The following is a 12,578-nucleotide window of genomic DNA, read 5'->3' on the forward strand; positions in this document are numbered from 1 at the left end:
CATCCGGGTCTCCCACGTGGGTGCAGGGGCCCAAGCACTCGGGCCATCCTCTGCTGCCTTGCTCATGCATTAGCAGGGAGCGGGATCGGAAGAGGAGCAGCCGGGACCTGAACTGGTGCCCGTAGGGATGCCGGCGCTGCAGGCCGAGGCTTAGCCTGCTACACCATGGCCCTGGCCCGGGCAGGAACCCTTAGGCATGGCTGCATCCCTAGGCCTCGCTCCAGGCCTCCTTGGCACACAGGAGGTGCTGCGTGGGAGGGTAACAGCTTAGGCAAAGGCCCCTGGGCTTAGGTGCTGGCTGCAGCAGGGAGAGGTGGTACAGGCAAGGGGAGGAGGCCGTGGCACTTTTGTGCCAGGCTCACACCTCACAGCCTCGCCCTGGCTGTCCCACAGGCCCGGGGCTCGTTAGGCAGGGGTCAAGGGGCCTGCTCTCCAAAGAAGACTCTAGAAGGGGACCACACAGCCTGCCACAGCTCACCAGCGTGGTGGCAGGTAGCCGAGGCTTGGGGGCTGCCCCAGGAGTGGCGCGGGAGCCCAGAGCACCCAGCATTCCATTTTCCAAGAAAGCCTGGTCGCGGGAGGGCAGTGTGACCTTGGGAGGTGCAGGTGCTGCGGGGCGGGCCCGCAGGCCCCCCACCGAGGGGCCAGCCCTGGAGAGATGATGCTCAGGTCCGGAGAGCCTCGCTAGGAGCCGGGGTGCAGAGCCTCTTGTCGCTGCGCCGCTGCCGATGTAGGCAGCTGTTCCCGCCGGGAGCCCAGCTGCTCACCACCTGCCTTGTTGGGTGCGTCGAGATGGGGCCTCCCTAGCCCGGGCACCCGAGAGCCTGCAGCTGCAGGGGAACCCAGACCTGCGCCCTGCGGGAGCCTGTGCCCAGCTCGTGGCCCTGGAGGTGCTGGGAGGAGGTGGCAGCCTGCGTCTCCACTGCCCGGGGGACCTGCCCTGTCTCGGGGGTGTGTCTCGGGCACAGGTGAGCTGTGGGCACGCGGTCGGCCGCGAGTACACGTGCACACACAGCTGTGGCCAGGGGGTACCCAACGGTGCGCAGAGAGGAGGACTTTGGGGCCAGCGTCCCTGTCCCCGGTCCTCAGCACCATCTCTTTAGAGCCAGGCGGCCCTGCACCAGTTTCGTAGCCTCTCTGTGCCTCAGTTTCCCCTCTGGAAGACGGCAATGAGGAAGGTGGTTGAGAATGGGTGCGTGGGCCACGGCTCCAGCGGAGTGGGCGGTGACGGTCCCAGAGGGGGAGCCACTGCAGGGGGGGGGCCTGTGGCCGCTCCCACCCGGGCGCCAGGCCTGAGACGGTGAGGACGCCCGGAAGGCGAGCCTCCACCCCCACCCACACCCCACCCCCATTGTGAGATGTGAGCAGGCACACAGCCCTGCGCACCTGTGTGTGTCTGTGCGGGCTCCTGTGTGGCACAGGGCTGTGACATGCGTGTAGCTGGGTGTGTCTGTGGTCATGCGCCCCCAGGGATGTCGCCTATGCGGCCCGGCGGCTGCAGGTGCTGTGCCAGCTGGTGCCCGCCCCTGTGCTTGGGGAGGGGGGAGAGAGAAAGAGTTTGGGGGGGGGACAGGACAGGAATCCATACCATAGCTCTCCCAATCCCCCCGGGGGGTGTCCTCTGGCAACACATATTCACGGAGCCCCACTGTGTATAGAGGGGGCTCACTCGGAGGGTGGGGGGCTCCCCTTAGGGGCGGAACCCCGTGGTTGGGGCATAGGGACCGGCACGGGTGGACTCAAGGTTTGGCAGTGGTGAGGAGTGGTGGGGGAGGGCAGGGGGAGGGGCGGAGCCGGCGATGCGGGGGGGGGGGGGGATGGGCGAGGTTTGGGGGCGCGGGGAGGGGCGATGTCTCCTCCGCCGGCTCCCGGAGGGAGGGGAGAGGGCGGAGGGAGGGGAGGGAGGGAGAGAGGGAGGGAGAGAGTGAGACAGGGTGAGGGAGAGACTGCGAGAGCGAGAGAGCGAGAGAGCGAGCCGGGTGGCAGAGGAGGCGCGGAGCGGCGGCGGCGGCGGCGGCGGCGGCGGCCCGAGGAAGAGGAGGAGGAAGAGCAGGCGGAGACGCGGCGCCCGGAGCCGGCCGGACCGAGCCGGGGGCGGGCGAGGAGGGGCGCGGCGGCCGCGGCGGAAGGGGGGGCGCTCTGCGGATGGCCCGGCCCGGCCCGCGGGGGGGGTGAGATCCTCGGCCCCCCCGCCCTCCCCCCCGGCCCCCGCCCGCCCCCTCCCCGGGCCCGCTCGCCCTCCGGGGCGGTGGGGCATGGCCTGAGGGTCCCCCGTCTCCGGGGGGGTGGGGGGTGGGGGGAGGGGGGAGGGGCCGCGGGCGCCGCCGACCGGGACTCAGCAGCCCCGCCAGGCAGGTAAGGGGGTCGGGGACCCGGGCGTTTGGGGGGGCTGCGGGGCCGGGGCCGCGGGAGGGGGCGGGGGCGCCCGGGATGTCCTTGGCCCGGCGCCGGGCTCGGGGCCTGGGTGTGCGGTGTGGGGGGGTGAGGGTGAGGAGGGGAGCGTTGCCCGGGGCGACGCCAAATTGGGTTACGCCCCAGTCCCCGGTGCCCCGTCCCAGATCGCAGTCTTGGGAGGGTGCGCTCTGCGCCCCCCGGTCCCCCCACACGCCGCCGGCGGGGTCGCCGGCCCGAACCCCCTGCCGGCTCGCGGGGCCCGAGGGCTCGGTCGCCGTCTCCGCCTCCTGGCGGCGCCCGGCCACTCCCCCGCCTCACCCACCCTGGCGTACCTGGGCCCTCCCCTGGGTCACTCGGGCTCCCACCCGGTCCACCAGGGTCCGGGCTAGGGCTCTCCGCCCCTCTCGACCCCCGCAGGCTCCCGCGGCTTCCCGGCTCCCGCATCCCCAGCGCGTCTCCCGTGCCTGCTCCGCCGGCCGGCGCGCCCCCTCGGCTCCCGCCCCCAGTCCCGCGCCCGGCGCCCCCGCCCCCTCCCGCGGTGCGGGGCTCCCCCCCCCCGCTCCCCGCCCCAGCCCGGGCTCCCCCTCCGCGCCCCTCCCCGCCTCCATTCATTGTCGCGGGCCCCGCGCTCGGCCACGCCAGCCGCCCCCCGGCCCCCGCAGCCGCTCAGGGCACCCTCTCTCCCCGGGCGCACCCCCCGCGCCGTCCTCAGCGCGTCTCGGTACCAGCTGCGTGCTAGCTATTCTTAGCCGCCGAGCGTTTGATTCATGCCGCCCCGGCGGAGCGCGCCCGCTCCCTCCCGCGGCCCGAGGGGGAGGGGCCGCGCGTGCGGGGGGTCCGGGCTGCTGCGTCCGGGAGCGCGCGCGGGAGCGCGCAGGAGCGCGGGGCTCGGGCTGGGGGCGGCGGGGAGCGGGTCAGCCAGGGGCGGCCCGGCGTGGGGGGAGTGGCTGCGGGGTTGCACCTGGGGAAGCGGCGAGGGGGGCGGGGCGGGAGGAGGCCGGGGTCTTGGCCAGGACAAGGTGGGTGGGGCTGTGCGGCCGGGGACCTGGAGGGGCGGGGGCGCGGGGCTCCGGCCACGCGTGAGCCCGTGGCTGGAAGCTGGCTCGCCCACGGCGCTGCGAACTCTCCTCCCCCCACACACACATTTTGTCTTCCCCTCCCCACCCCCCCAGCCCGTCCCCACTCCCCCAAAGTCAGCAGTACCCTCCACTGCTTCCCATCGCCATGGTAACGGTGCAGGAGCCGGGCCTGGTGTGTGGGGGGGGAGGGACCAGACCAGGCATTCTGGTTTCCGGTGCTGGGGTGGGAGGGAGGGAGAACAGCAGGCAGGCAGACCACCCCCCCTCCTTGGCAGGGGCCAACCCTCATAAGCCACCTCAGGGGAGAACCTTGGATGGAGAGGACCCCCATCGCACACCCCAGGCCCTCCCCTCACTTCTTGGCCTCTGTCTACCGCCCCAGGTCCTCTGCAGAGTGGGGCCAGGGTACCAAACCAGGCCAGGCCCCAGCCCCACCACACCGGGTCCTGAATCCTGCCTGCAGGTCACGGGTAGCCCCCCCACACCGGCCACCGGCACTGTCCCCTGGACAGCCTCGCACAAACTACCCCCCACACACACGTGCATCCCCCCCCGGGAGGGGCCGAAGAAGTCCCCCAAGGCCACTCTGCTCCCCCCACCCCCTCCCCCATCACGCTTCCCAGAGGAGCCCGGCCCCCGGCACCCGGTGCACACGTGTGCAGCCATGCTCCACGGCGCCCCATCTTGCCACACCTCCATCTCCCCTTTTACTACATCTCTGCCGCGGCCTCCCCGCCGCCCGGAGGAGGGGCCGGGCTTGGCCGGGCGGGCAGGATGCCGGGTCGGGTCCCGTCCACCTGTCTGTCCTCAGCTAATTTTAGCCTCGTTTTCTGTGGCCTGACAAAGTGGGCCAGTAGCTCCCGCGGTGATTCTTGGGTTTCTGGGACATGGCCACGCTGGGTCAGCCACAAAGTGGGGCGCAGCGGGGGGCGGGGGGCTGCGCGCAGGGCCAAGGGCAGGGAAGGAGACCGGCGCTGGGAGTGTGGCAGCCCCAGTGTGTGCCCGTGGCACATACGTGGGCAGTGGGGGCCGACCAGGTCTGAGACACCACCCAGCCCTCCCGGCGCCCACCGCTGTAGGGAGAGGAGGCTGCCCTTGACCGCTTGTCCCTGGGCTCCCCGCCTGACCGCCGCCCTCGACCCCCACCCACAGCCGCCTGTGATGCTGCCGTCCCCCGTCGCCCCGTGGCCCCACGATGACCCACAGCCCCGCCACGAGCGAGGACGAGGGAGGCCACAGTGCCAGCGAGTGTGCCGACGGGGGCTCCGAATCCCACAGCTCCCCAGACGGGCCAGGGCGAGGCCCCCAGGGGACCCGGGCCCGGGGCAGCGGGACACCAGGTAGCCTGGCCTCTGCCCGAGGCCGCCAGGGTCGCTCCATGTCCGTCCCCGACGACGCCCACTTCAGCATGATGGTCTTCAGGATTGGCATCCCGGACCTGCACCAGACGGTGAGGGGGCCTCTGGGGCTGGGCGTGTGCTCTGACTCCCCCCCCCCCCCGGCTGCCCCGCCCCGGCCTCCGTGACGCCCTCCCTGGCCTCCTGACCCACAGAAATGCCTGCGCTTTAACCCGGACGCCACCATCTGGACAGCCAAGCAGCAGGTGTTGTGTGCGCTGAGCGAGAGCCTGCAAGACGTGCTCAACTACGGCCTGTTCCAGCCGGCCACCTCGGGCCGGGACGCCAACTTCCTGGAGGAGGAGCGTCTGCTGCGGGAGTACCCCCAGTCCTTCGAGAAGGGGGTGCCCTACCTGGAGGTGAGGCCCCGGCCCCGCGTGTGTCCCCACGGGGCTCTTCCCGGTCTGAGTCAGAGACGCCCGGGTCCCCGCTGCCTCTGTCCAGCAGAGTGGCCTCGGATGAATCCCTTCCCTGCCCCAAGCTCCTTCCCCTTCAAGTTGGGGGAGGGACCCCCCCCCCAGTGCATCCCCCCCCCCCCCAGTGCAGTCGCCTTTCCGGAACCTTCCTTGTGAAGTTCAGCTCCGGGTCACGGATGCCACACTGACTCCGCACTCTACAAAAAGCCAAGTGTCCCCGCCCGCCCCCCCCACCCACGGACCCCAGGGGCTCAGAGGCTGGTCACACCCTCCCCACTGCCCCCACGCCTCACTCCCCAGGCCCCTGATTCCAAGTCTCTGTCTCCCCACCCCCGACCCCTGGCCTCAGTTCCGATACAAGACTCGAGTGTACAAACAGACCAATCTGGACGAGAAACAGCTGGCCAAACTGCACACCAAGGTGAGACGCCCCTGTGGCCCCTGCTCCCCGGCACCCCCGTCCCGCTGCCAGGTACCCCACTGCCCCTGGGCTGACCCTCCACCGGGTACCCCACTGCCCTTAGGCTGACCCTCCACCAGGTACCCCACTAACCCTAGGCTGACCCTCCACCAGGTACCCCACTAACCCTAGGCTGACCCTCCACCAGGTACCCCACTGCCCCTGGGCTGACCCTCCACCAGGTACCCCACTGCCCCTGGGCTGACCCTCCACAAAGCACCCCACTGCCCCTGGGCTGACCCTCTACCAGGTACCCCACTGCCCCTGGGCTGACCCTCCGCCAGGCACCCCACTGCCCCTAGGCTGACCCTCCGCCAGGCACCCCACTGCCCCTGGGCTGACCCTCCGCCAGGTACCCCACTGCCCCTAGGCTGACCCTCCGCCAGGCACCCCACTGCCCTTAGGCTGACCCTCCACCAGGCACCCCTCTAACTCTAGGCTGACCCTCCGCCAGGCACCCCACTAACCCTAGGCTGACCCTCCACCAGGCACCCTCCTCCCCCTCGGCTGCCCCACCACCAGGCACCCCACTGCCCCTAGGCTGACCCTCCACCAGGTACCCCTCTATTTCTAGGGTGACCCTCCACCAGGTACCCCACTGCCCCCAGGGTGACCCTCTGCCAGGTACCCCACTGCCCCTAGGCTGACCGTCCACCAGGCACCCCTCTAACCCTAGGCTGACCCTCCACCAGGTACCCCACTGCCCCTAGGCTGACCGTCCACCAGGCACCCCTCTAACCCTAGGCTGACCCTCCACCAGGTACCCCACTGCCCCTAGGCTGACCCTCCACCAGGTACCCCTCTAACTCTAGGCTGACCCTCTGCCAGGTACCCCACTGCCCTGGGCTGACCCTCCACCAGGTACCCCTCTAACTCTAGGCTGCCCCACCACCAGGTACCCCACTGCCCCTAGGCTGACCCTCCACCAGGTACCCCACTGCCCCTGGGCTGACCCTCCACCAGGCACCCCACTGCCCCTAGGCTGACCCTCCGCCAGGTACCCCACTGCCCCTAGGCTGACCCTCCACCAGGTACCCCACTGCCCCTAGGCTGACCCTCCACCAGGTACCCCTCTAACTCTAGGCTGACCCTCTGCCAGGCACCCCACTAACCCTAGGCTGACCCTCTACCAGGCACCCCTCTAACTCTAGGCTGACCCTCTGCCAGGTACCCCACTGCCGTGGGCTGACCCTCCGCCAGGCACCCTCCTCCCCCTAGGCTGCCCCACCACCAGGCACCCCACTGCCCCCAGGCTGCCCCCGACCCCAGCTGCCCCCACCGCTCCCACCCTTCTTCAGCTCTCCCGCTCTTCCCCTGAGCCCTCGCCCCCCACACTTCCCTTGGGCCCCTGCTCCTGCCCGGTGGGCCTGGGGCTCCCGTACCTGTGTCTTGTAGCCCAGGCACCGTTCCCTGGGCAGTCCACCGTGGCCCAGCCCAAAGGCTGCAATCGCCAGCTAATCCAAGGCTCACACCTCCCACCCCGGTCCATCCAACCACCTCGCCCTCCAGGGCCTCGGGCCGTGTCTCCCCTAAGAGCCAGGAGCCCCACCCTGTCCACCTTGGGGGCCCCCGGCCGGGCACACGCAGCTCCTCCGCGTCGGCCACATGGCAGGGCCCAGCTGAGTCATGAAACACACCCGGGGTGGGGGAGGGAACGTCGCATCCAAACGCGAGAAGGCAGACCCCTCCCGGCTGGCGGCCCCGTGGGTGTCCTGTGGACATGGGCCAAGGTGCAGACGCTGGCGGTGCCTCCGGCCGTCCCCTCGCCCCTCGGCTGTGGAGACGGCCCCTGGCCGTGCTGTGTCCCTCGGGCCCCGACTTCTCTCTCTCTGTCCGCGTGCGTGGCTCAGACGGGCTTGAAGAAGTTCCTGGAGTACGTGCAGCTCGGGACGTCCGACAAGGTGGCACGGCTCCTGGACAAGGGGTTGGACCCCAACTACCACGACTCGGACTCAGGAGGTAGTGGGGGGACGCGTGTCCTGGGGGCTGGGGCCTGGGGACCTGGGGGGGGGGTCTGCTTCCAGGTCTGTCCCTCGCCGATGTCGCTCTCCCAGTAGCAGGGTCTCGGGGCCAGGGGTCGTGGCGGGGCTGGTTCTGGGACACAGAAGGGCCTGTGTGTGACCCACGTCTCCTGCCCCTCAGAGACGCCCCTGACCCTGGCCGCCCAGACAGAAGGCTCCGTAGAGGTGATTCGAACCCTGTGCCTGGGCGGGGCCCACATCGACTTCCGGGCCCGGGATGGCATGACGGCGCTGCACAAGGCCGCCTGCGCCCGGCACTGCCTCGCGCTCACGGTGAGGCTGCCAGACACTGCCCACCTCCACACCCTCCCTCTGTTTCCCTTTGTTCCTCTTCAAGCCTACGTCTTCCCTCTCACGTACCCCATGTGCCCCTCCCTGGGCCGCAGCCGGCACACAGGTGGAGTAGTGACTCCCGCCAGCTCAACCTTCTCCCCCCCTCTACCCCAACACACCGCCCCTCCTGGTGGAAGGCACCCCAAATCCGCTTCCCCAAGCAGACGAACCCTGCGTGCCCACAGAACGCGTGCTCCCAAGTCAGCCCCCCAGCCTGATTTTCGAGGGTGCTCCATGTCCCCGCCCCCACCACGGCCCCACCCAAGCCCAGATCCTTCATCCCCCTACCAGGTCAGCCCCTGGCTCCATGGGGGCCATTTAGATTCGAGCGAATTAAAACAGAACAAAGTGGAAGGTTCGGTTCCTCGGGGCCCCTGGGCACACTGGCAGCCCACATGTGGCCGCCATGCTGGATGTGCCCCTCAGGCCGGTTCCCAGTCCACCAGCGGGGAGCGATTTCCGGCTGGGGCGGCTGCAGGCTGCCCACTGCCCACGCTCTCTCCTGCGGATGCCTGGGGCTGCCCGCCGTCCGTGCCCAGAGCCATCCCTTCGGGGGGGGGACCGCTGCCCACCCCCTGAGCCCCCGGCCCCCACGAGGCTTAACTTAACCCAAGCCCACCCTTCTCTGGGCTCCTGGTGCTCACATCACTGCCTCCTGCATCCAAGCGGGTTCTCCTGAGACATCCACTCACCTCTCTCTCTCTCTCTCTCTCTCTCTCTCTCCTCCCGCCCCCCCCCCGTCCCTAGGCACTCTTGGACCTCGGGGGCTCCCCCAACTACAAGGACCGCCGAGGGCTGACCCCTCTGTTCCACACGGCTATGGTCGGGGGTGACCCCCGCTGCTGTGAGCTGCTGCTGTACAACAGGGCCCAGCTGGGCGTTGCCGACGAGAACGGTTGGCAGGAGATCCACCAGGTGCGGGCCAGGGCCGGGGGCGATGGACAGCCTGGGCCCCCGCCCCCCAGCACGGAGGACGCGGGGGCTCGCGGGCACCAGGGGCTGCGTGTAGGCGGGCGCCTGGGTCTGACGCGGCCACCCCCGCAGGCCTGCCAGCGAGGGCACTCGCAACACCTGGAGCACCTGCTATTCTACGGAGCCGAGCCTGGAGCCCAGAACGCCTCGGGGAACACGGCCCTGCACATCTGCGCCCTGTACAACAAGGTCGGCCCCAGCAGGACCCTGCCCTCCCAGCCCCCGCGCCCCTCGGCCCGCAGCTGCCAGCTCCGTGCCGGCTCAGGCTCTCTGGGCCCCCGCCTCCTGGCCTCTCTATGACCCCTGCCCCTCACGTCCGCACCCCTTCCCTCTCCCTTCCTCCCATCCGCCTGATCCTTACTGAGCCCCTTCCCTGCGTCAGGCAGAGCTGGGCGCTGGGGACCGAGGTGTGCGCTCACGGCCCAGCCACTGGGGCCCAGAGCAGCGGGTCTGCTCAGGGTGCGGGCGCAGGGGATCCGGGTCCCTGTGGGAGCCCACACCTGTGCGTGGGCTGAGCATGGGCGCAGCGGGGAGGGCTTCCTGGAAGTGGTTGCCCCGGGTGTCACTGGCGCAGCCCAGGGGAGAGGGCACAGCCGGCGTGAAAAGCCAGGGGGGCACAGAGCGTCAGGAGCCTGGCAGGCACAGGGGTCTCCACTCAGCTGGCGCCGTGTGCGGCTCCCGTGCCCTCCACTGCCCGGCCCGCGTCTCGAAGCTCTGCCCTTGACGGCTGCTTCAGGGACTCAGGGCCCGACGCCGCAAGCGTGCCAGCCCTCTTCCTCCAGGAAGGCTTCCAGCACAGCCCCCAGCCCCTTCTGCCTCGTGAGAACTTGCAGTGCCGGAGGGGCTGGCAGGCGGCCACGCGCGCCTTGTGGCAGCAGCGCGGCGGCGCCAAGGGAGCACGCGGTGTTTGTCACACCGCCCGGTGCCGGCTCGCCTCCCCCCCCCCCCCCCCCAGCACGCTGCTGCTGCTGCTGCTGCTGCTGCTGCGCCCGGGGAGGAAGCCCCAGACCCCGCCAAGCCAGGGCGCCCCAGACAGGCCCCACGCCTCCCCGGGGCTCCGAACGCCTCCTCCAAGCGGGAGTGATGGCAGCAGTGGCCGTGACAGATCCCAGGCAGGGGCCGGGCAGTGGGCAGAATCCAAGCCGCTGGTCTGAACCGGGAGGAGGTAGAGGCACAGGCGCCCCGAGGGGCCCTGCCAGCGAGTCACCCCCTCCTTGAGCCCCTACCGTCTCAGCTGTGAAACGCAACAAGAGTTAGAGCGCGCGTTCTGCACGTCCAGGGAGAGAGAGAGAGAGAGAGAGAGAGAGGTCCTCCATCCACTGGTTCACTCCGCAGAGGGCCGCAATGGCCAGGGCTGGGCCAGGCTAAAGTCAGGCGCCTGGAACTCCATCGGGGTCTCCCACGCGGGTGCGGGGGCCCAAGCCCTCGGGCCATCTTCCAGTGCCTTCCCAGGCCACAGCAGGGAGCTGGAGCGGTACCCCTGCCCTGCCTTCCCTCCCAGGCACCAAGGTTCCCAAGGGCCAAGGCAGGCTCTGACCCGTGTTCCCCCTTTGCATCCTCCTGGCCTCCTGGTAGGCCGGCCTCGTCCCTGCCGGAGGAAGCCAGGCCCACGTCCCGGCTGTGAGCACCCGGGGTGGGGGCTGAGTTGGACAAATCGCTCTGTCCCGAGGCCCCAGCGCACAGTAGGTCTGGATGCGTCTGGTGAATGAGTGAATGAATGATGGGCCAGCTCCCATGGGCCTCCTCCCCGTGCCTGGCTCGGGAGACACGGAGCAGGTGTTCGCCGGGTTCGGCAGCTTGGATGACTCAGTGAGAGAACGGGCGCATGGCTGCAGCGAACGCGTTCGGCCGGGCTCAGTTCCACTTCCTCATCCTCTCTGTGCACCTACTGTGCGCGCAGCACCCGCTGCTTTGGGATGTGAGAGGAGCCAGCCCCCAGGGAGGGTGCTGGTGCCAGGCGTGGGGGTGGAGGAGGGGCGGAGTTCCCAGTCTGGCAAAGAGACAGACGTGTAAGCAAACAATTGGCGATACCACGAGACAGGTGTGGGGACGGGCGCCCGGGGGGCGGGGGAGGCTGCTCACGGAGACGGGAGCCCCCTATTTAGTGACAGCAGGGCGCAGGGCTCTGCCCCCCTGTCCCCCGAGGCGGGGAAGAACGGGGTGAGGGGTGCATGTGAGACTGTGCAAAGCCGCACGCAGCGGCAGTTAGCCATGTGGTTGGGTGACACAGCAGGTGCGCACGCCCGGAACACGGACTGGGGGCTGGGGGACTCTGGGGCATCCAGCCACGGGGAACCCGGGTTCCTGTCCCCGCTGCGTGGCCTTGGCTGTGGGACTGGCCCGTTCTGCACCTGTCCCACTGGACAGGATGGTGCCGGCATCCCTGCTGGGTGGGACCAAGATGGTGCTGTGGCGAATGCTGGTGAAGTGAGGCTTGGAGGGAGCTGGGGCGGGGCGAGCTGGGGACCAGGTGGGCTGTGTGGCCAGGATGGACAAGAGGAGGGGGGAGATGCTAAAGAGAAGAGCTGCATAGGAAGTGGGGCTTCAGAGACACTGCGCGAGGAAGAAAATGCCTAGCTAGTGGCTTAGAAGAATTCCTAGAAGGGAAAATACAGCCGGGGATTTTTACACGGGGTGACAGAGGTGTCTCTGAAGACGTGGCCTCCGAGCAAACCCCCAAGGGAAGGGTGAACACAGGCCGTGCAGAGGCATGGTGGGGGAGAGGCGCGCAGGTGGCAGGAGCGGCACGTGCAAAGGACCTGGGGCAGGAGGAAGGAGGAGGCCAGTGTGGCTGGAGACAGGGAGCAAGGGAGGGTGGCAGAGGTGAGGGTTGGGACGGGCAGGCGGCAGGCCTCCTGGGCCTCAGCTCTGATGATGGAGGTGGCCGCCCCGCCCTGCTCATGTGCCGAGCGTGAGGCAGGCCTGTTCCTAACGTGGGCGCCAAGAGTCCCGGACTTGAGCAGCTTTGGGGCCCTTTGGGATCCAGTGGGTCATGGTAATCTCAGGAGCTGCCGGGCAGCCGGTCACTCTCTCCTGTGGCGCACTGAGTGCCCCGCCCGCGGCGCAGCCGCTCTGGCCCAGGGCTCAGGCTGCGGGCTCTCCCTGGGGGCGGGTGGGGGGACACCCCAACATAGTCTGGAGCGGCCCTTGGTTGTTAGCCTGGGGAGGGGTGCTGTGGTGCCCTCTAGTGGTCGAATGCGGGACTGCAGCGCAGTACTTTTAACGGGGACCACCCAGGCCAGGGAGACCTGGGATTCACTGGCCCTGAGCCACAGAACACAGCGAGCGCCACCGTCCTAAATGTCCTCCCACGTCCTGGTGGCCAGGTTCAGGAAGAAAAGTCAGGTGACGTGTGTCTTAGTGGCTTCTTTTATTGAACCCAGGGCACCCAAAGTCTTCCGCTCTTCCCCGTGGGTGTGCTATGGGAGTCACTGGAGACGTCTCAGCCTTTCCCCACGGAGACCTCGGGGCCGTGTGTGTGTGCATGTGCGTGTGTGTCACAGGCA

The 12,578-nt window shown here is 69.6% G+C and overlaps 1 protein-coding gene across 1 annotated transcript in view; it reads left to right on the top strand.

The window, feature by feature from the left end:
• Positions 1-4,668: 4,668 nt before the first annotated feature.
• SHANK1 (SH3 and multiple ankyrin repeat domains 1) overlaps positions 4,669-12,578 on the top strand; it is a 37,264-nt gene continuing 29,354 nt past the window's right edge. The window contains exons 1-7 of the mRNA XM_062176589.1: positions 4,669-4,923; positions 5,026-5,229; positions 5,636-5,707; positions 7,597-7,705; positions 7,889-8,040; positions 8,848-9,015; positions 9,145-9,261. Of these exons, the coding sequence (XP_062032573.1) occupies positions 4,669-4,923; positions 5,026-5,229; positions 5,636-5,707; positions 7,597-7,705; positions 7,889-8,040; positions 8,848-9,015; positions 9,145-9,261 (1,077 nt within the window). The remainder of the gene's footprint in view (positions 4,924-5,025; positions 5,230-5,635; positions 5,708-7,596; positions 7,706-7,888; positions 8,041-8,847; positions 9,016-9,144; positions 9,262-12,578) is intronic.

This window comes from Lepus europaeus, chromosome 19 (genome assembly GCF_033115175.1).
Source record: "Lepus europaeus isolate LE1 chromosome 19, mLepTim1.pri, whole genome shotgun sequence".
NCBI lineage: Eukaryota > Metazoa > Chordata > Mammalia > Lagomorpha > Leporidae > Lepus > Lepus europaeus.